Source organism: Ochotona curzoniae, unplaced genomic scaffold (assembly GCF_017591425.1).
Source record: "Ochotona curzoniae isolate NIBS_2020 unplaced genomic scaffold, NIBS_Ocur_1.0 scaffold_4701, whole genome shotgun sequence".
NCBI classification, from domain to species: Eukaryota; Metazoa; Chordata; class Mammalia; order Lagomorpha; family Ochotonidae; genus Ochotona; species Ochotona curzoniae.
In genome coordinates, this window is record NW_024467122.1 from 31,936,080 (window position 1) to 31,957,061 (window position 20,982).

The 20,982-nt window shown below is 39.3% G+C and overlaps 1 protein-coding gene across 6 annotated transcripts in view; it reads right to left on the reverse strand.

The window, feature by feature from the left end:
• Positions 1 to 20,982, reverse strand: part of NPAS3 (neuronal PAS domain protein 3) — an 827,147-nt gene that overhangs the window by 221,863 nt on the left and 584,302 nt on the right. For all 6 annotated transcript variants that reach the window (XM_040970285.1, XM_040970284.1, XM_040970283.1 and 3 more), the window contains one exon: positions 5,209 to 5,298. In XM_040970285.1, the coding sequence (XP_040826219.1) occupies positions 5,209 to 5,298 (90 nt within the window). The remainder of the gene's footprint in view (positions 1 to 5,208; positions 5,299 to 20,982) is intronic.

Below are 20,982 nucleotides of genomic sequence, written 5' to 3' on the forward strand. Positions count from 1 at the left end.
GGAAGAGTTGAGGCTTGCACTTTGGAAAAGCAAAAGAAAGACACGGCAACTGCAAAGCATCTTTAACCTCCAGTGATTTATTGGCCCTCAGCCAAGTTATCAGGGGAATCTAATTCTTCTTTATTATTCAAATAAACCACATTTGGCACCATGGTTCCCTTTCAGAATAGCTTCACAAATAGACTGAGCTCTGTCATTTATTTGACCTTGTACTTGTGTGCTGTTGCTGTAATTTTATTTGCCATTCTATATAACAAATGCAGAGAAGTCTAAAACATGGAGATGAACAACAGGATGAGGAAAGGAGTTTATGGTAAATGCATCTGCATGACTTAAAATAAAAGGCTAAATTTAAAGCGACCATTTACCCCTTTTCACCTTCACCTCTATTAGCTCTTATTATATCCGCAGCCACCCTGCCCCTTTCAGCAAGCTGCCTTGAAACAAGCCAATTTGTAACCCTGTCTGCAGCTACCTTCTGGCTGGCTTACAATAGCCAGGAAATATCTTCCCTGAGAGCCAGGACTGGGTGGGAAGAAGGGAAGTGGCTCATTATATGCATGCTGGGCACTGGAGGCCTGGGGGTTGGGAGGAGGGGACCAGAACACATTTCAAGAGAGATTTTGCTTGCCAAGTAGGGTGCACAACTACAGAAAGTGTTAATTTCCTAGTTTGCTCTAGATCTCCTAGGGCTGTAAACAGGATTCTACATTAGCATGAAAATATTTCACCATCATAAGGGTACAACAGAATCATCCTCACTTCTTTCATTTTCAAACAAAATGTTTTCCAAGATGTGAAGTGCATGTAAAACCTCTGGTGAAATGAGACCCATATCCTTGGTCTTTGACAAGTACACTGGTCAGTTTCTCGGAGACTTACAAGGAAAGGGCAGGGTTTGAGTGCAGATAATGGAAAGCTGCTTTGAAGCCATGTAAACCATGACATCAGCCAATGCTGCCTTGAGGCCTGGATTCCAGAATAAAATGTCACTCTCAGAACGGTCTTCAGCACACGCAGGGCTGAAGGGAGAACTGCCTTATGAGCTTTAGTGTGTGTGTGTGTGCATGCGCACACCCTGTGGCTCATCACAGCCTTGTTGTGACCGCAGACCCCAGCGGAAACTAATCCACGCGCCAGTCTTTACATTTCACCATGTATCACAATGCTATGTGAGATTAATTTTCAGATTTCTGCACCAGAAAAACTTTGCTGTTCTTAATAAACAGTGGCTTCTATTTTTGATGGCTGACTATAATTCCCATTTTACTTTGGTTCTTGGGCAGCTTAAAGTTGAAACCTGAAGCTTAGTCTCACTATTTTACATCTTATAAACCTCCATTTATGTGTTCCTACTTTGTGGGCATAGAGATTTTTATAATTTTATCTTTTTTTCCCTTATTCTCTTACACCTATTTTGACATTTCTTTTATGGTATATTATCCTGTAAACGATCAAGTCCTTTAGGAAAAGAGAGAATATAAACCGATACATGAATATTTCTCCAAATGTTAAGTCCTATATCGACTACAAATGTATTTTATTTACCATTTAAAATCTCTTTTGGACATTCGGGTGATAAAATTTTGAGAGATTTCATAAAAGCTGGCTATACATCACTGCTGTATTTCAGGGTAAGCTAATGTGTTCCATATTCTTTCTTCATTTTCATTTCTGCCTGTTCCATTATAATTGGAGAGCATGCTTGTCTCTGATAGCACTCAATGTCATCACCAGGTGTAAGAAATCACTTAATTTCTTTGCAAAACAATTTTTGCATTAAGATGGTAGCACCTTAGTTATAATCATGCCTAACAATGAGTAACCAAGAATCATTTTCACACCCAAAAGTGAGTATACTCCTGTGAGTTAAACCCTGTATATTTCTACAAATCACTTTTTAGAAGTTAAGGTCACATACAAATTCACAAAAAATGCATTTTATGAAAAAAAAAACTATGTATGGATTGCATTTTTTTCCTGTGCCACAATGTACGTTTTATTAATTCCACTGTCCATGGACTTTCTGAAGTGTCCATCATATATCTAGCAAAGTCCAAAGGGTTTTCAATGGGGCTCAGATATAGTCCACATCATGTCCAGCATTACATCAATGGGAGAACAACTGAACTTGGAGAAAACTGTTGATATGCAGCAAGGACCTACACACCAGGAGCTGGAATCCCAATGGAGTCCAAAAGAGCAAATCTGTTCTGACTTCTTTATATCCATGCTGGGTGAGGAGCACCATCCCGAGAGCTCAGTAGAAATCTTCCTACGTCATTTCTCCGTGAGCCCAAACAGAACCCTAATTCTTTCCCGGACACAAGCTATTTTACAGCCACCATATTTATTTACATGTTGAAAGCAAATAAAATGGAGGAAGGGGTATCTTGTGAGTTAGCTATGCAGGCACTGGATTGCTCTACCAAGCTGACATGCACACAACAGTCTTCAACTGTTTCACTGGATAAGGCTTTGCTGATACCCAGTGTCATTATCCAAGAAAACCATTGCTGTACTGACTCTCTGTCTTACATTTGATGGAATAACCGCTAAGCCACAGTGGTACAACACAAGCATTTGGTGTGCATTTAACTAAGGCAGTGCATGTCTCCATGCGCACTTGCAAAAGAACAAACACTGAAACAAATGTTTGAGGACCACCATCTTTCTGTTGGGACTCAGAACCTACCCTGGATTGCAAACTCATCCTCAAACTTTTGCCAGATTTTTTTTCCCTCTCATGATCTAGGTTTTTAAGAATATACTGTGCTTTAAACTGAATGTTTTAAGGATAAAATACATTTTATGCTAACTCAGAACTGTTCTGAAACTTTAGTCTTGAACCCTAAATATATATACTGTGATATGCAAAAAAAATCACATTCTTCCGATGTGCCCCTCATCATTTCAGTTGTACAGGGACTCTTGGTGAAGTCTCACACTTCACAGCCCCCTCCTGTGTAGGTCACTATTTCTACTGACCCTGCATAGAGACACTACAGGAGAAAGCACGGTGCATTCGGGCCAGGGCCTTCATTGCACCACCCCACCCCAGTCCATCAAGATGCTATCTACCAGTATGCACTAAAACTCATCACACACAAAAGCAGGGACAGACTGTATGGAAGTTGCCAGATACTGTGCCGGGTCAACAAAGTTGTCTTTTTTGCTGCAGGAACCTCAATTATTTGTCTCAGATTGTGGAAAAAGATTGACTTAATGCTACAGTAAAGAAAGCAATGAAATAAACTGCTTTTAGGGAGAAACCAGCACAGGGTTAAAGCCAAATTTTTCTTGAACAGATGATATTTCAGATGGCCACACTATTCCAGATGCATCAATTTCCTTGAAAATCCAATCCATATATGTGCATATGCTGTGCTGGCAGGAGGACTGACTGAAATGGCCAAAACCCAAGAGCTAATATTCTTTTGGCCAGAATAATGCAATTATTATTTTCCTAGCTATCAGTCTAAGCATACAGAGCCATCTGTTATGCAAAGCAAACATACACATCTCAATTACAGAAAATGCAGTTGCCTTGACAGAATTTGGATTACACCACTAACCAGGGCTGTAAAATGTGTTTTGAGCTAGTATATAATGGATGCTTTTCAGGACTTCCCTAATTAGCATTTACCTGCTTAAACTAATTATTCATCCTTCTTCTTTACTGGCTTATTAAACTTTGTTGGATACTCCGCATGAAACAGATGAATACAGGCATTGCCAAACAACACCTAGCAGCATTTCCAGTTCTACACCGTATTCACAAGAGGGTGGTGCACCAATTTCAAACTTGGAGATTCTCAGTACTAGATCCCAAGCAGATTAAGGCTTCCAGACTTTTAAAGGTCATTATCAAAAAAAGAGATCTCAATGAAGCAAGAATAAGAAGCTAACAATAGCTCAATTCTTATAATTTGGTTTTCTGAAGTTCACATAAAAAAGAACTACCCTGTGCATTAGAGCCAACAACTTGCATGTTCCTCGAGGAAACATTAATGAGCTAGATCATTGGTTTGGATTCTCAATAGTAAATAATCTAATTTGGCAGCATCTTTTCTCTTCCCCCAAGTCTCTGCAAGTGCCAGATTTTTCTCTATAATGTTTCCTGATGTCTTTCTTGATTTAGCTATTTGCCAGTAAACTCACTAATAGCTGAGATGCTCCAGCCTCACTGCATCTCCTTAGTGCTGTGCCAGCTTTCAGAGGCAGTGAGTCTGGGGTGGTCCTGCTTAAGAGCAACGTATCCGACTGCCAGTGTTAGCTCCAAGGGGCAACTGAATGAGTGGTACATTATCTGACCTGGCATTCCATCTTCTGCCCCCACAGACACACAAAACTGCTCCCAATGAAGCTGAGTTTGTCTTGTGCCAAACCAGCAGATGAAATCGGTCAAACCCAACCAGTCACTTGCATAGACACAAATACCCAGATGTTTAACATTTTTATGGGAAAAAAAAACATCTGGGTAATTAGCAGAATTGCCAATTTTTGTTCAGATTTGGCATTCAGTTGATGCTGCCTTGTGTTAGCATCCAAGGGTTCTAAAATTTTGAATTTCCTGGGAAATATCAAGAACTGACCTCCATGATTTTATCCCTTGTTCCATCAGCCTCCATCTTTTTTTTTCCTCTTTGCCTGGCACACACATCTCTGAGTAATTAAATGGCAAACAATGAAAGACTATTTTCTTTTTGCATTAGAAAGCATTTGCAAAGGCAGCAAAATACATCCTTGCTGGAACCTTCCTTGCTACACATTTTAATGGTCTCTTTCAGCATTCCTTGACTCCAAATGACTCCTGCCATCGTGTCAGCTCCCAGGATAATGCAGGGTACTCCATAAACATCCAGTAATAGGACACAAGGGAAGCACTATTAGCGTGTCCCTCTCCTACCGGGCACACAGGTTTCAAAGTTCAAAACAACGGAGGGAAGAAACTTCATTTGTTCTCAATAAATTAATAATGATTCTTGCCAGGTGGGGAGAGGGACTCAAGTTTTTCAGCACAAGTTTATTCTGAACATTCAACACTGACACTAGGTTTCTCAAGGACTTTGAGGGAAGAACCAGGTAGAAGCATGAGATAATAAATTTGATAATTCACGCTATACAGAATATCCTTTAAAGAAGGGAAAGCAGGAGGCTGGAGGAGCCTTTGCAATTACTACCAAGAATTTAAATTGTTTTACTTACTTGTGAGAGACCTAGGTAGATGGAGACTGTTTCAGATATGTACAAAAATTTTCCTTCTTGATTTAGTGCAAATACAAAGCCATCCAGTGACTGCAGGAAAAGAATAAACACACAAGTAGGTTAATAAACTATACAAGGAGATGCCATTAACATGGCAATGGCAACAAAGCAACACAGTAAATTTAAAACTAAGTTTCCTTCATATTCAACAGTTTCAACTTAAGATCCTTCAGTATTGTAGCAAACATGAGTAGATTAAAAGCCTGAATTAAGACTGCAAACTCTCCTTTTTTTTCAGGGATTTCCTTGTGTCTGTGTCCATTTCCTCAAGACATATTACAGTGATACATAATATAAGGACACACTGACTTTATGAGACATTGGTATTAAATTTTTTTTGACTCAGCAGATACTGAGATTGGACCAGCCAGGTTCTCCATTAAACAGTTAAACAGGAGTGGAAAATGGAATGAAGGGAAGGAAAAAGGATCCCATGTGAAGAGCAAATAACATCACCATTTGGATTACTATGGACATCAATAATTTGTAACCGAATCAAGAATGATGCCTGCTTCATTCTCACTGGCTGTTAAGTCAATACATTACAGGTGAGTGTTTAGGAGCTGAGCCCTTACAAACTATACTCTTGGTTTGCAAAACTCTGTGTTAAAGTTTTATTGTGATCTAGCTTCTGTGATAGCTCCAGATATTGAAACAAAGTCAGGCAGGAAGAGAAAGGGGGTACATCGCATCAGGCCTGACTCCCGAAACCTGTTTCCACTCTCTTAACGGAGGGCAGCATTTACAGTTTAATGAATAGTGTCTGAATAACGACTGGCTTCCACTCCAACACATCTGTCCACCTGGAAACACATTAGCTTCAAATTCTTTTTAAAAACCTTTTACCTGGTACATAAAAAGTATACATAATTTTTTTCAAATTATGTGGTTTTTTAAGATACCTGCATACATTGTTTAATATTTAAATAATGGTGAGCAAGGCTGTTTTCTCATTTGTCATTTTTATATGGTGAACACAACGAAAAACGCTTCACATTCTTGCAATTCAAGCACATTCTATGCCCCTCATCTTCCTTCCTCCCTTTCCTTCTTTCTTCCTTCTTTTCATGTTTATTTTTCATTTTTAATGATTATGTAAAAAGTACGTATTTCTGGGGTGCATTTTATGCTTTAACACCTGCACACTGCATAATGTTCAAATCAAGGTAACATACTTATCATCTCAAATATTTACCATTTCTTTATTGTGAAACATTTGAAATATTTTCCTTCAGTTTTGAGACGGAAACAATACATTTTGACTATCTATAGTAAGCTTACTGTGCAACAGAACACCATAACTTTTTCTTCTATCTAATCACATCAAAGTGGGTTGGACAAATGCTTCTGGCCCAAGAACAAATGTTCTCAAAATCAGTAATGTAAACAAAGGCTGTGAAATAAATTGTAATTACAGGAAATCTACAATGGGAACAAAGTACTTGTAAACACAAAATTAATGACACAATTTTCAGCATCCAGAAACATGGAAGAGGTATATATAGTTTGGTTAGAAATATGCATGTCCACAAAGGCTAGCAATAATGTTATGCTCCAAAAATACTGAATTATTTGTTGAGAATACTTATGTGCTCAGGAATGTTACCAACTGAATGTATTCCTCAAAGTTCATGTATTAGGAACTTGCCCCCACAATGCTGAGAGAGTGTTGAGAGGTGAAACCTTTATGGGGAGATTAGGTCAAAAGGACCCTGCTCCATGAATGCATTAATAGTTACTGCTGCAGTGAGGCAGTTACCATGGGGGAGGTTTTAAAAATAATGTTGGCCTTCTTTCTGCTCCTTTTCTTGCTTTTTCCTTTCCACCTTGCACCATGGGAAAGCATAGCAAGGAGGCTCTTTCCAGATGCAAGGCTTCTGACCTTGGAGAGCCAAGTTCCTACAACTTTAAGAAATCAATGTCTGTGCTAGAAATTGTCTAGACTTGGGAACTATGTTACAGCAGAACAAAATGCACTAAGGTAATGAAATACATGTATTGATATGCACACAGAGCATGCATGTACATGCATATGTGTGTACACAAAATTATATGATCTGGATTTCCTTGCATTCTTGACCCATTTTTATTGCCCTACTGGTCAGAAACTGCACATTGCACTCATTCTCCATTTTTGCTTTAGTGGGTTCGAAAACAATTCACAAGTCACATTATAGGTCTTCACAAACTGCAAATTACACAAATCATGTATTAACTAGGAGAGTACAGAGTAACAACAGATTCGATTTGGTAATGCTATGTGCTAAGTGGTTTACATGTATTGGCTCACAACTCTCACATATGCCAGATGAAGTAATTATATTTTTATTTACATCTTATATTCAAGGAAAATGAGGCTTAGTTTAATGAGGCAGCAAAGCCTTTTCCTAGGTTGGAGACTCAAGTCCAATAGTCACACTCAATAGCTGCAGTGTCTTCCACCAAAAATAAAGTGTCTATAATAGAAAAATGTGAATTGATGTAAAGATAAATATTCCAGATATTTTTGAAGTTATGATATTTATACCATAGAGGTAAACTATGACTTCAAAAATACAAGTTTTTAAAAAAAATCTAATCAAATGCTAGAAGACTATGGTTTGGGGTAATGAGACAAAGGCGGAGAAGAAGAGCATTTGTACGTCACTTCCACAGGAGGTCACTGGTCACCTTTGCATTGTCATGTTTCCCCCTGAACGAGGTGTGGAGAAGAACATGCCTGCTAAAAGTACTAAGCTCCTGACCATTGACAAAGCTGCCAAATGACCTGGAGCCGTTTCAGATACAACTCCTCAAGTGCATGGTGTGGCATGGTGATGGCAACTCACCTGGAACTAGTACAAAAGGACAGAGTGCCCTTCCAACAAGATGTTTCTGAAGGATGGCTTAAGAGGTTGCATTTTTTCTACCTTTCCTTTGCACAAATAGGACCCAATAGGTTTTCTATTCAATCTCACATCTGTGGCCTGGTACACAATTATCCAACTACACAAGGCATCCTTTCCATCCTTCATACACTGCTCTCAAATCAGAGTGACAATGCAGTGAAAGGTCTCGGGTAAACTTCCATGGACACTGGTGGCAGCTGGAAGACTACCATAGAGCAGAATAAAGGCAGAAGAACGTGGAATGAAGATCACCTGAAATCTAACCTTCATGTTATAGGCGAGGAAACAGCACAAAGCGGCTTTCCCAGCTACGCAAGTTTGGAGAGCCAGCAGGTGGCAGAGCTAAGATGGCATCTTCTGCAGTCCCACAATATTACTAAGGCATTTATGATGTATGGATCTACTCGGCTCATTCAACTCCCAAACAGAATGAATTTCTGAACAGCAGGGCACTGTCTTAATTTATCTAGCCAGAACTAAACCTGCTGAACTGAACTTGCTGAACCTAACTTAATAAATCCAGCTCTGTCTTCAAGTCCAGAGTTCATCTTTCCTGCATCACACCACAACGATCAAGAGATGGACATTTATTTTCTTCAAGAGTCTTGCTTATGGAGCTACTAGATTTTTTCACATTTGGATGCCAATGGTTTGGTGTTTCCTGTTATTTGGGGGACCAGCATTACAGTGACTTTGGCTGTGGTTTTCCCAGGCATCCAGGGCTATTTCTAGATGTCATCTGCCATCTATACAGATCCTTTTTATTCTCCCTTAAGGGAACTGTAGTCCTTAACATGAGGTTCAGATCTCATATGCATTAGAGGAACGTTGGACACCGGCAGAGGGAGAAAGAATATCTGGAGGCTAAACATCTGATGCTATTAAACAGCAGCCATCTAAGAACTGGCCAGTTTTGTTTGGCAAAAACATGGGCTTTGACACATGTTCTGACTTCCTGGTGAGAGTTAAATGAACGTCAAGCTACATGACACAAAGACATCCAGTCAAGTCAATTAAAAATAATGGCCAGTTTGGTAGAGGGAAAACTAAGCAGTCAGATGAGTTACTAGCCATCACAGAGTTTTTAAAAAAGATAGTTACCAACCATATTTTTCACTTGTGTGTTTACCATTTTGGCCAACTGTATAGATAATCTGAGCATCCATGGCTCAGGTTTGGTTACCTTTCAAATAAAGAACAAGATATGAGGGTGCTTAGCCTAGTAATTTTCAGTATGGGCGCCTGTATCCCATGCTACCGTGCTTGGGTCCAACATCTGCTTTTGGCTCCCGACACCACAAAGAAGCCTTAGGTATACTGGACATTTGAGGGGTGTGCTGGCAGATCAGCGCTCATGCTCTTCCTCTTCCTCTCGCCCACTCCCTTTCAAACACATTTTTAGAAATTAAGAAAACGAGAAGAGATTGAGATCCAAAATCAGGACTAAATTCGATTGTTAAGATCACTTTTCAAAAAGTTACCATCTTCTGAAGCAGGGTAGAGTAGGTCTCAAGCTAGCTGTACTTTGTCACAAAACTTTGAAAAATATCATCAATATTGGTTTATTTTGGGTGCCTCCATTTAAAAAGGTGGGAGGAAGAAGGAAACATTCAATCAATTACTCTGCAACACCAAATGTGATTAATCTGAAAGTTCTGTGGATTTCTTTTTAATTGGAATCGAAAAAGCTATTATATACTGTGCTGCTCAATCACTGCGGGCTACTTTTTAATTTTTTTTTTAACTGCCCATTGTTTTCAACAGGCACCAATTAAGATTCTGGGGTCAAAGGGTTAATTACATCTCCTTACCCACTACGTAGAATTTTCTGATTATTAACTAAGGTTGGATTAAGATGAAAAAGAGCCTACACAAATGTTAATGCTAGTCCTACCTCGAGAAGATTATTAGCAAGCCATGCTGAAATCTATCTGCTTTCCTCAAAGCAGATGGAGAACATAATTTTTGAAGAAACAGTAAAGTAGATATTTTAAAGACATGCAAATATCTGATTCATCAAGACAGTTTTCTTATTACTTCTCATTCATCCAGGCAGGGCTGATAGGAGATTGTCTTTGTTACCTCCTAGTAAGTCTAAGAGGTGCATATGGGAGGAGCTAGGCTTGGACCCGGAAGTCAGCAGCTATGGCATCCCCTGATATCAGTATAACAACTATATGCAAGGTGCAGTTTCTTCACCCCACAAGCTGAATGCCTCTAACAGTATTTGCTAAATGATGAGGTTAGTTTCTTGAAGGGTGTAAAGCTAACTATAGCTTAATGATTGAAGGTACACTAATGTTTAATGCATTGTGCTAAATGGATTTATCTTGGTCAAAGGAGTTTTGTCTCTGCTTTCCTTTTTATGCATATTCTACTGCTGCCCAATTTCACAGAATGAATTCTGACTACAGGGTCCTCAAAAGGACAATTGTGTACTGAAGCAATCTCAAACGAGTGATTCTTCTACATTCCAGTGCAGAAGGAAGAAAAATTACCCCCCAACTCTTTTTCCACTGACCTAACTCCAGTTAGAAAGAAGAATTACCAGTAGGCTAGGTTATTTTAATGACAGATTATTTTAAACTAAGCCTTCACCATCTGTTCCTCCCCCTAATTATGAATGCGAAAAGAACATATTTCACAATTACATCAGTAAAAAAATAAGATATACATGATTTACATGCATGCATGTGCTCCCTGTGCCATGCATCTGTGATGCTCTCTGAATCCAGGCTCCAACTGCAGAGAAATTACCTATCCACAACACAGTAAAGACGCTGGTCCTTCCAACAAAAGTTTGCTTTGTGTTTGCTGTTCACTGTTAGGACCTAACTTGGTTAGGGCGGGACAGATCATTGATTCAAGCATGCATACTACTTATTAATTGTTAGGTGAGAGTATTTTACAACTACTAAGATGGCTTTGCTGTTCCTAAAACAACACTTGCTGAGATAACGGCATCTACCACATGAGCAATATGTTAGCATGGACAAGCAGACGCTCTGCTCTGCTGTTATATCCAATAAAAGCAGCCTGGGTGCAAGAATGGGAAGAGCTCCTATTCTAAAGCCTTTTCCATTCTATTTGGGTTGTGGTTGAAAGTGGTGGAAAGAAAAAAAAAGTCGCTGTTCAGTTTGTTGGCCTATGGATGCAATCACACTTCGATAGAGCTCATGAAAATGCCACACTGGCTTCCGTGGGCTCTACGGTGCAGGTGCACACAAACAGACTCCAAGCCACTTCCAGGGGAACCTGGAGAGAGCCCACAACACCCACATGTATCTGCTTATGGGGGAAGAAAATGCTCCCTGAATGTTATTTCTGTAACCTGGCTTTCAGCAATCCAGTGACGGATAGACACAAAAGCGTTATTTACAGATACAGGAATCTAACTCAAGAGTATTTTCTCAAAGTAAATACAAGGCATACATCGAAGGTATTTTCTTTAACTCCCCCAAATCTCTTCTCTCATCTCTCTGGTTAGTTGATATCATGAAGGATAGCACAGGTTCATAACATCACAAGCCAAAAGTCACACATTCCTGATCATTGCACCAGTTAGGTAAAATCTGACTGACTATGCAGAAGGAATTCCAGAACAGTATGATGCCTCATAACATTTAAGAGTTCCCTAGAACACCCAAGTCCAGACATCTTAGGAAATAGTTCTAAGAGGCACTGACAGTCTTTCCTCTGTCCTTAGAGGAGAGGTAAGAGGTACCAGAATAGATGGGGAGAAGTTGAGTTACCGAAATGCTAAAGCAAGAAAAAGAACAGACACCTGCTTCCTGAGCAAGAGAATCGGGTTGTTCTTCTGCTCATTAACATTTCACTGTGTAGGAGCTGTGTATCAAAATGGCAACCTTTATTTCCTGGGATGCTAGTTCAAGTCTCAAACTCAGCCTTGAGGATGCAGATGGACAAGAGGCTCCAGCATAAAGGCAGTGTGTGACATCTGCGGGAATCACATGTGCCTCCCAGGCACCAAGGGGCAGCCCCCAGACCCCATATTATCTGTGGCTTGTTCTTGAGGAGCTCAGCTCCACTTAGAATATAAGTAACCGTGTGCAGTTCACAAGTGCCTTCTGCATCAAGAGGATGCTCCTCAAAATGTTGCATTCTTCTTGCACACATGGCATATTGACTTCTTGCAAGGTAGGCAAGTCAGAATCAAGGACCTGCTCTGTGCTCTCCCTTTGGACTCAAAGTTCTCTGTGAAGTTAAAGGAGGAATCCCTCCCTCCATTGGCAGAAGTCCTACAAACAGTACATTATACTGGTACTACATATTACATATGATTATATGTCAAACATAGTTACATCTATTATTTATTATAAGAGATGAGTATACCTCTAAGTGAATGGAAAATGGATTCAAAAGTTCATTTTGGTGCAAAAACATTTTTGAGGCTTACGCATAGCTTTTCCAAAATACACATTTTTTTCCATGAAATTGTTGAGGATCTTATGTATTTCTAGTTTCATTACATCATAAACAAAGCTCAATCAATATACACAGGCAAGAGGGCAACGTTAACATTTGTTAGGCAATTTGCACAGGTCGCTTGTGTGGTAGGTATTATTTATTCCTACCTTATGGATGAGGGCAATGGGGCCCAGAGAAATTCAATGCATTGCTCAATGTCACACAGCCAGTATGTGGTTGAGCTATGAAAGAAGGCTTTTTGTCATTGTTTTACCTCCTGTTGCTAAGACTGCCTGCTGGGCACTTTAGTTGTTTCCACACCGACATAGCTGCATCAAATCATTTTGCTTTTTTTCCTGCATTTCTTTCTATCCAAGCAATTCTCATCTGCTTAGGAAACACCTGTTGGCTGCTTTAGCCAGCACCTGTTGAGTGCCTCCTATGCATCAAGCCCCTACTAGCCTTGGCTATTTCGGGGTTCCCAAACATGAGTCAGATTGTCCTAAATGTCAATCTTCTTTCTGAAAGGATGTTCATCTGTAGGATCTGGACTGAGAAAATAAGTAATGTTGAAAAAAAAAACTTTGTTAAATAGTCTCAGGGCAAAGGCAATGACCAGTTCCGCGATCTCTGCATACACAATGGGACCTCTCTCTGTGATTAGCCAGCTCTGTAGCTTTCATGTAGAAAAGACAAAAACTGCTAGAGTTTACAAACTGTGCTGGAAAAGGATCATCAGACCCTGAAAAAAATTCCCATGCCAGGGAAGGAAAACTTAATGCTGCAAGTGAGAGGTGAGAGCCACTGTTAACAGGCAATCCCTGGAGAATGACTTCTGCCAACAGACAGTGAGTGGAAGGCCGGACCGTGTACACAACACACAGAACCCAGTTCCTCGCTCAAAGTTTCTCATTGAGGCCTAGAAGGCGTTCCAGACTGCCTAGTATTTTACGCATCATTTGATGCAGAATGCTAAAATAAGATAGACTTTACAAAGACCTTATCAATTTTTTTTGAGAGAGGGAGGAGCCATTTTTTGAGCCATCACTTACTGCCTCTTAGGATGCACGTGAGCAAGTGGGAGTGAAACTGGGACTCAATCTCAGGCATTCTGAAAATGTAAGCACTTCAACCAATGTCTCAGCTCCTAAACTGCTGCCCCCAGGAATTTATTTTACAGTCATGTTTATCTGAAAATATATCCTTGTTTACTTGGCAGTAAATCCTCAATGTTAGGTAAATCCATACTGGTGATTCTGTTATGCATGATTACAATAGGAATGCATTTACTGGATTGTGTGTAACATTAAAAAAAAAACAGATGCTTAAAGAAAACAAGTGGAATTCCTTTAGGTAAGAAGTTTATGCCAGTGATAGCAATAATGATTCAAGAACCCAGTAATAAATTTAGCATATTAAAAGATCATTTAGAAGCCTTAGATATTAATTTGATATATTCCTGAGTTTCATTTCTAGGAAAATTTTATTTGCATCTTCAGGGAAAAGGCATAACAAAACATTTGAAGTAAAAGAAACTTGTTTGCTACAAATATAGTTCTGGAAATCTTGGTTAGGGAATGATGCTTGGGCCAAGAAAATCTTCTGTTAATTTCAGGAAATCATTGGAATTTTGTCTTCTCTTTGTTTTACATATCACTCATATAATTAATAATTAATTTTTAGTAGACCAGCATAAAGCCATAAACATGATGAACTGATAATAAAAGTTGCTCTGGGTTCCTGAAATCGACAATTGTACAAATTGGTTTTGAAATCCTATATGAGTAATTTTACCTCTTCAGGGCCCTACATTTTACAATACTGAAATCTGTATAATTTTTTTGTTGTTGTTGTATTTCACATGCTTGGAAGCTGTGCTACATCACTGCCTTAGTTCCAGAATTTGGCTCTTCACGAAGCAGAAATACACATTCACAGGCAAATCAATGATTCTCTTGGAATTGGACCCAGGCTGGATGATCGCAGGCTAACCTGGTTTACCACTTGCTCTGGCTCTCAGATGCTAGACTGTTCTGCTTTCGTTTGATAGTTGCCTTAGCCTAGGTGAGGAGGACTTGGAATAGGCTGCTGATTCACAGAGCCCTCACTCTATTCAGAACTACAGGGAAACACCTCTGCTTGTAACTCCATTACCTAACTACTTCACACATGGGAAGTTCAAGAGATGATGAAGTTTTTACTATTTGCTGACATGGTTATATTTATTCAAAGTCCAACAGCAAACATCACAAGGGATCTTTATCAGGGGTAATTTAGACACTATTTTCAAAGTAGAGCAACTCAGTATGTGAAATGTGCTTGGACCCAGGTTGCTCAGTGTACTGAAATGATAACCTAAACATGTACTTTTGAAAACAGTGGTGCTTGGCTGCTTCCATGGTTGATTTCAAGAACAGAGTGAAAGCAATGGCTAAGATATGGCATTTTTGTTGTTGATAGTTTTGTGGGGTGAAGACACCAGAATAGAAATTCTGGCATTTTCTACTATTGAATAATGCAAATATTTTATTCCTTTGCTTTATTGTTTTATATGAAAAATAAGGCTAGAATTTCTTTCTCTTGTCTCAGTGTTATATATGATTTCCTTTACTGGAGGAGAAAGTACAATGCCATTACTAAAGAGGGTCTAGTCATGTTAATATTACAATTTCTAGAATCAAAAGATGCCTTCATCAAATCACCTTCAATACATAATATGTCCATAAAGAAACTAAGAGTTTGAAAAAAAAAGAACTTGGAGTTAATAATTAGAATGCAAAGATAAAGTTTAAAATGACTTCTCAGAATTACGATCAGCTATACAAGCAATTTGCAGAAGGCAAAGTAGGTACCAAAATCCAAAATGACTGAGCTTATCCCCACCATACCTCTTTGACTCACCATATGAGACAGCTAAATCTACAGGCTCAACTATTCTCTCTTTCAGCCATTTGAATGATTTGTTGAATAATTGCTGATTATTCTGGTTCCTTTAACACAGGCTCTCAATTTTGTTTCAAAGTTTCTGAAAAAAATGTACTCCTCAGTCTTCAAGCAAAAGATTTTACAAAAGTTTGACTATGGATGCCAAACTACAAATTAAAAATTGTTATTAAATGCTCAATATTTTCCAAAGTAGATTTATTTTACAAAATTTGAGATGCCTGAACATTTTATTGTAAACAAACTTCAAAGGTGCTCACCCACATTTCTATAATTGCCAAATAAGGAAGGAGCATTTCCTGGAGTTAACTGTGCCATTGTACACATTTTTCAAGGCAGAAGAAAGTATGTAACAATGCAACCAAAATTTTTGGCCTTTTCTTTCCCTCCTGTCCTGCAGTGCTGTTGGCACATCCAATCTCCCCCTTTTCCAAGCACTTTAGTGAGGTCAAAGGCTGGTAACTGACATTCCAGACACCTGCCAAAGAACGGAGAACCTCGTGATTCCACTGTTTCCTAAGCAGCACAGGCTGCTAGCATGCTGAACAAATGTAACTCACTGTACATTTGTGTGTGTGTGTATGGACTATTTGGCACAGGTTCCTCCAGCACAGCATGAATATCTATCTTTGCTATGGAGCCCTGATCACCTACTTCGCCTGAGTAATCATTAAATAAAGTATTTCCAGTAACTCCAGACCATGTGGTTTACTGAAGTTTTCTAACAGTCATGTTATACAAGGGATTTGCTGCAACAATAACCTAGGTTATGCATGATCTATTCAAATACACTGATGTGCCAATCCACAGTAATTCTGAAAGAAATTTTCAGTTGACCATATTGATAATTCACTCACTAGAAACCTTGAATCAATAGGCTCAGTCTAATTCTAAAGTGTACAATGATCCATTTATTTACTCTTTTGTCTTAAATAAAGATAAGTTAGAATGGAAATAATTTGAAAATGGATATACTGTAAAATTTAATGGATTTGATGAATGATACTGTGCTTCTCAATGACTGTTAGTCTTATTAAAATTCTATTTAGCCTACAGAATTTATAGTGGCTTCAGCTATATGTATCAATAATACCTTCTGCCACAACTGTCACTTCCCACTTAGTCTTTCTCAATCTTCCATGTCAAAGGCATCCAAATTGCCAACAACACTAGTATGAAGAGGTGAAGCATATTGATTAAGTTCCAAGACTGATTTTTCACATGGCCCTATGCCAGGTTTTTTTTAAACATTGGCACCTGAACTAATGCTTATTTTCATCACTAGAATGGTATTTATCTTAGTTGTCTATAATCACAAGACTACAAGATGATCAACTCCACAAATGAGAAATATTTCATCTGTGTATCACAACAACTCTTTCCCACAAGCTTGCAGAAGTAGATTTTCATGAAGCCCTAATAATTTAAGACCGAAGAATCTCAGACCAAGAATTCTACATTTCTCAGGTATCACTCCAAGCTGAAGTGAAGCATGAAATTCATCCACCAAGCAACAGCAGACTGCAAAAAGTAAGGCTATCCAATGTCACACGGTATCACCAGGAAACCACCAGGGACATGTTTAAACCAATGGCTTATAAGCCACTTCTGTGTTCTAACTTCAGCATCATTTCTGTCTTTCTTTCTTTTGCTTTTTCTGGCTCTCTTTTTTTTTTTAACCTTTTTCGGGCTGCACTTTGCATTCATGTATTAGTGAAAGTGCTGCTGGCTGCAGGAATTGTGTGGCAGTGGCACATGAGACTTACACTTTCCAGCCAATATTTCCAGACATCCTGCTTTAAAAGTGTTTGTGTATGAACTTTGTGAATGAAACAACTCAGAAAACATGTGTCCATTTGACTCATGGATGGGTATAATTACTGTCGAATTCTGAAGACCAAGAATGGCTCTGAACTAATGTAGGCTAGTGTTAAATTTTATATGGCCGAAGACTGGGGAATAGATTCTTTTTTTGCCTCCAATGAGAATTGTTCATTCTATCCTTGACCTTTTCCAACAAGCAAGATTTGTTTTATTGTCTGGCTGGAGGGCTTCTCTTTAGTAATAGGATGACCTACTTTAATTTCTACTTAAGTGCTTCACCGGCTGGAGAGTGAATTCCCCTAAAGGATGGAGCCCCTGAAGACTCAAACTGGCCTCTGAGCCCTAACGGAAGACTTTTATCCCAAAGCAAATAAAAAATATATTAGGGGTTTTACAAACACAACCTTAAGCATTTATCATTTTCTGTATGCTTTTTCCAATCTCATTACAGGTAATCACAGTGGCTCAAGACATTAGCTGTTCCTCTCTACCACATCTTTAAATACTTTTCCTGGTTCTTTTCCGCCATGACAGCTAACTTTCATGAAAAGATGATTATTCCTTTTCCTCAATGGCACACGCATGTGACCTACTAGGCAGGTCTAAAGTGCTATCCATGGGCACTAGTAGACTTTTTTTTTTTAATCAACATCCTTAACTACTGTTGCGCTGATGAGGCAACAAGAACAGCATGGTGGCTAGCATTATCCCCAGTACTCTAGAAAGCCCTTTACCATAAGCTCACCAATACAATCATAACACACTCTGACAGGCTAGGTGCTAATGAAATCCATTCTCTCACAACTTTCCAAAAGACAATTCTTTCTCTCTTTGAGAACCCCTCCCCAGCACATTAAATATGTTGTCACAATTAAAATTTCCATAACATGATATGGAAACCGTTATACTGAACAAGATGAAAAATTTTCCCCCTAAATTGCTACCCAGAGTTAAATCTCCCAGATTTGCAGCACATCATTTGTGCTTTCTGAAAGGCTGAATTCCATAACCACATTTTCAAGGAGAGTACTTCAACCACTTTCAGAGCCGGTGCGATGGAATATGAAAGATCAAATAAGCGTTGGACTCAAACAGACCTGGGCTGGAATTCTCACTTTCCAAACCGGCTAGTTTCTCACATGAGAATGTATCAGTGACTATCTCCACATTATTCCACTCGATCTAGCTATTGAGACGATCAGAGTTCATGCATGTGACAGTGCCATACAACAGGCATACAGCAAGTGCTACCCACATGACTGCTACGTGACCTACAGACCTGATTTAGGAGGAATATCTGCTAATTAAAAGGGCTTTCCTACTCACAGGGAGAAAAATGCATTCAGAATAGTGGGATAATCTAAGAGCAGTTCAATGAAATTAGTTGCACACAAATCTTACACATACATTCAAGAAACACTCTATTTATGGCTGGAGTATAGCTTTATCCTAGTTATAAACAGTTCGCCTCAACACATTAATAAACACAAGTTTGGAGACAGACTACTTTAAGAGAGAAAAAGATCATTTGTCTCGAGGGATTGCAGAGGATATCCAAAAGAGACACAGTGAAGAAAACATAGGGTGGGACACAAGGGCAAGGCATTAATGCCAACAAAAAATACGGAATAAAAACATAAAAGGAGAAAAATGATTGCCGTTCCATAAGGATGTCATTTTAAAATAAGAACTATTTGGAGAAACACTCATACATATAAAACTCATCCTTTAGCATCCAAGGAGAGATTGGTGCTAGGACCTCCTGTGGATATAAAATCTGTAGATTTTCAAGCCCTTACATGAAACAATGTAGTGTTTACCATAGGAGTCGAATCTATGTACATTCTCTCATATACTTTACCTGCAGATAACTTACACTACCTAACACACTGTAAGTATCATGTAAGTTATCTTGAAATACACTCACATTGGGTATTTGGGCCTCACTACATGAATTGGGGCATTCAATCCACATTACAAATACATGAGAATATGTATTCAAATCTACCCTACATCACAAAAGGATTTTAATGACAACATTAACAGTGACTGATGGCACTTTCGAGGTGCTTTCTGTGTTGGACCCTGGAAAGAGCTCTTAACTGTATAAACTTCATTCACTTCTCAAGCCCTACCTCTACCATCTGCATCGTAACCACCCTGGTTTAAGATGAGGGAACTGAGATCATCCAGTTCTTAAGTGCTAGAGCGGCAATTCAAATTAAGCTGCTCAATAGTGTGCAGGATGACTGGCTCTGTGGACAGGGACCACATTCTTTCAGAGCAGAGATTCTCCAGTTTCAATGTCAAAGAGCTACCATTTACTCCTTATACATCTGACTGCCTTGTGCCCATTGAATGGAGGTGATGCTTAGGGAGTGGGTCTTGAACCTAGCAGGTAAGACATCCGTGTCCTGCTTCAGAGTGCCTGGGATGATTTTCACTTCTGGCTCCTGACTCCAGCTTCCTGCTAATGTAGACCCTGGGAGGCAGTAGTGGTGGCTCAAAGAACTAGGTTCCTGCCACCCATGACGCAGAATTGGATTGAAATCCTGGTTCCTGGTTGGGGTTTTGCCCCAACCCAGCTCTAATCACTATGAGCAATGCAAAGTCAACAAATGGGTACATATCTGTTTCTATCTTTATCTCTCACATTCTCTCCCTCCTTGTTAGATAGATAAAGAATGCAGAGCTCAGAACTATGTCCAATGAAATGGTGTTATGAGGAAAAGCTCATTGCATGCTTTGATGGGTCCTTATGCAACCTACAAGGTAATTAGCCTTTAGCCTTGACAGTGTGAAGTATAGTTAAAGCAACACCTTGGTAGATTATGACCTACTGAGCAGATCAGATAACATTTGAAAGACATGATCCATTACAAAGGTTATTTTCCTAGGCAATTCTTCCCTTTTTTAACCCAAATAGTACACATAATATATATGCAGTAAAGAATGCAACAGAAAATACATAGTAAAGCATTTTTTCTATGTCTAAAACACAGTGAATAAACATTGAATGGCTCCAGAAAACTTGATTGCATTTGAATATTCATTCACGCTAATATGTAGTGGACTTTTACAAAATTCTGTAACGAATCTCAAGAAAGAGTGGGAAATTTGCAGGTACTGAAGCAGGGAGGCAGTAATGGTAATATCTTTATGAGTACTTACTAAAGTCTACTAAATAAAGGCACTAAGGTAACAATGGCTTTATACTAACTCTAACTTATTTCCAAAGTTCCTTCTTCAACTATAATTGCAAGCAGACAAAAGTCAGTGTAGGCCTGAGACAGCAGATCGGAAAGCTCTAAAGCTGAGTTTGTAGTCTAGCCAAGAGCTGGGATAGGGGAGAAGGTAGGGAGAGATGAGGCAAAAGGAGCCAGTAGTGGAGTCAGCTTCTTCCATCCACAGACTCTGCTTCGGAGTCACCACCTCCACACACAGCAGTGCAACAGGAGGGCAGGCCTTGAGGTGGCGGATGGGAGACAGAAAGCACCTGCTACCAAAGCCTTTCATCCACTTGACAAGGGTGCTTGAGTCCAGCTCTGTTTACCTTCCGCTAACACTATGCTCCGTAGTGTGTGAGGCACTCGCAGACGCTGGCAGCCCTGTGCCCAGCAGGCAGGGGTCA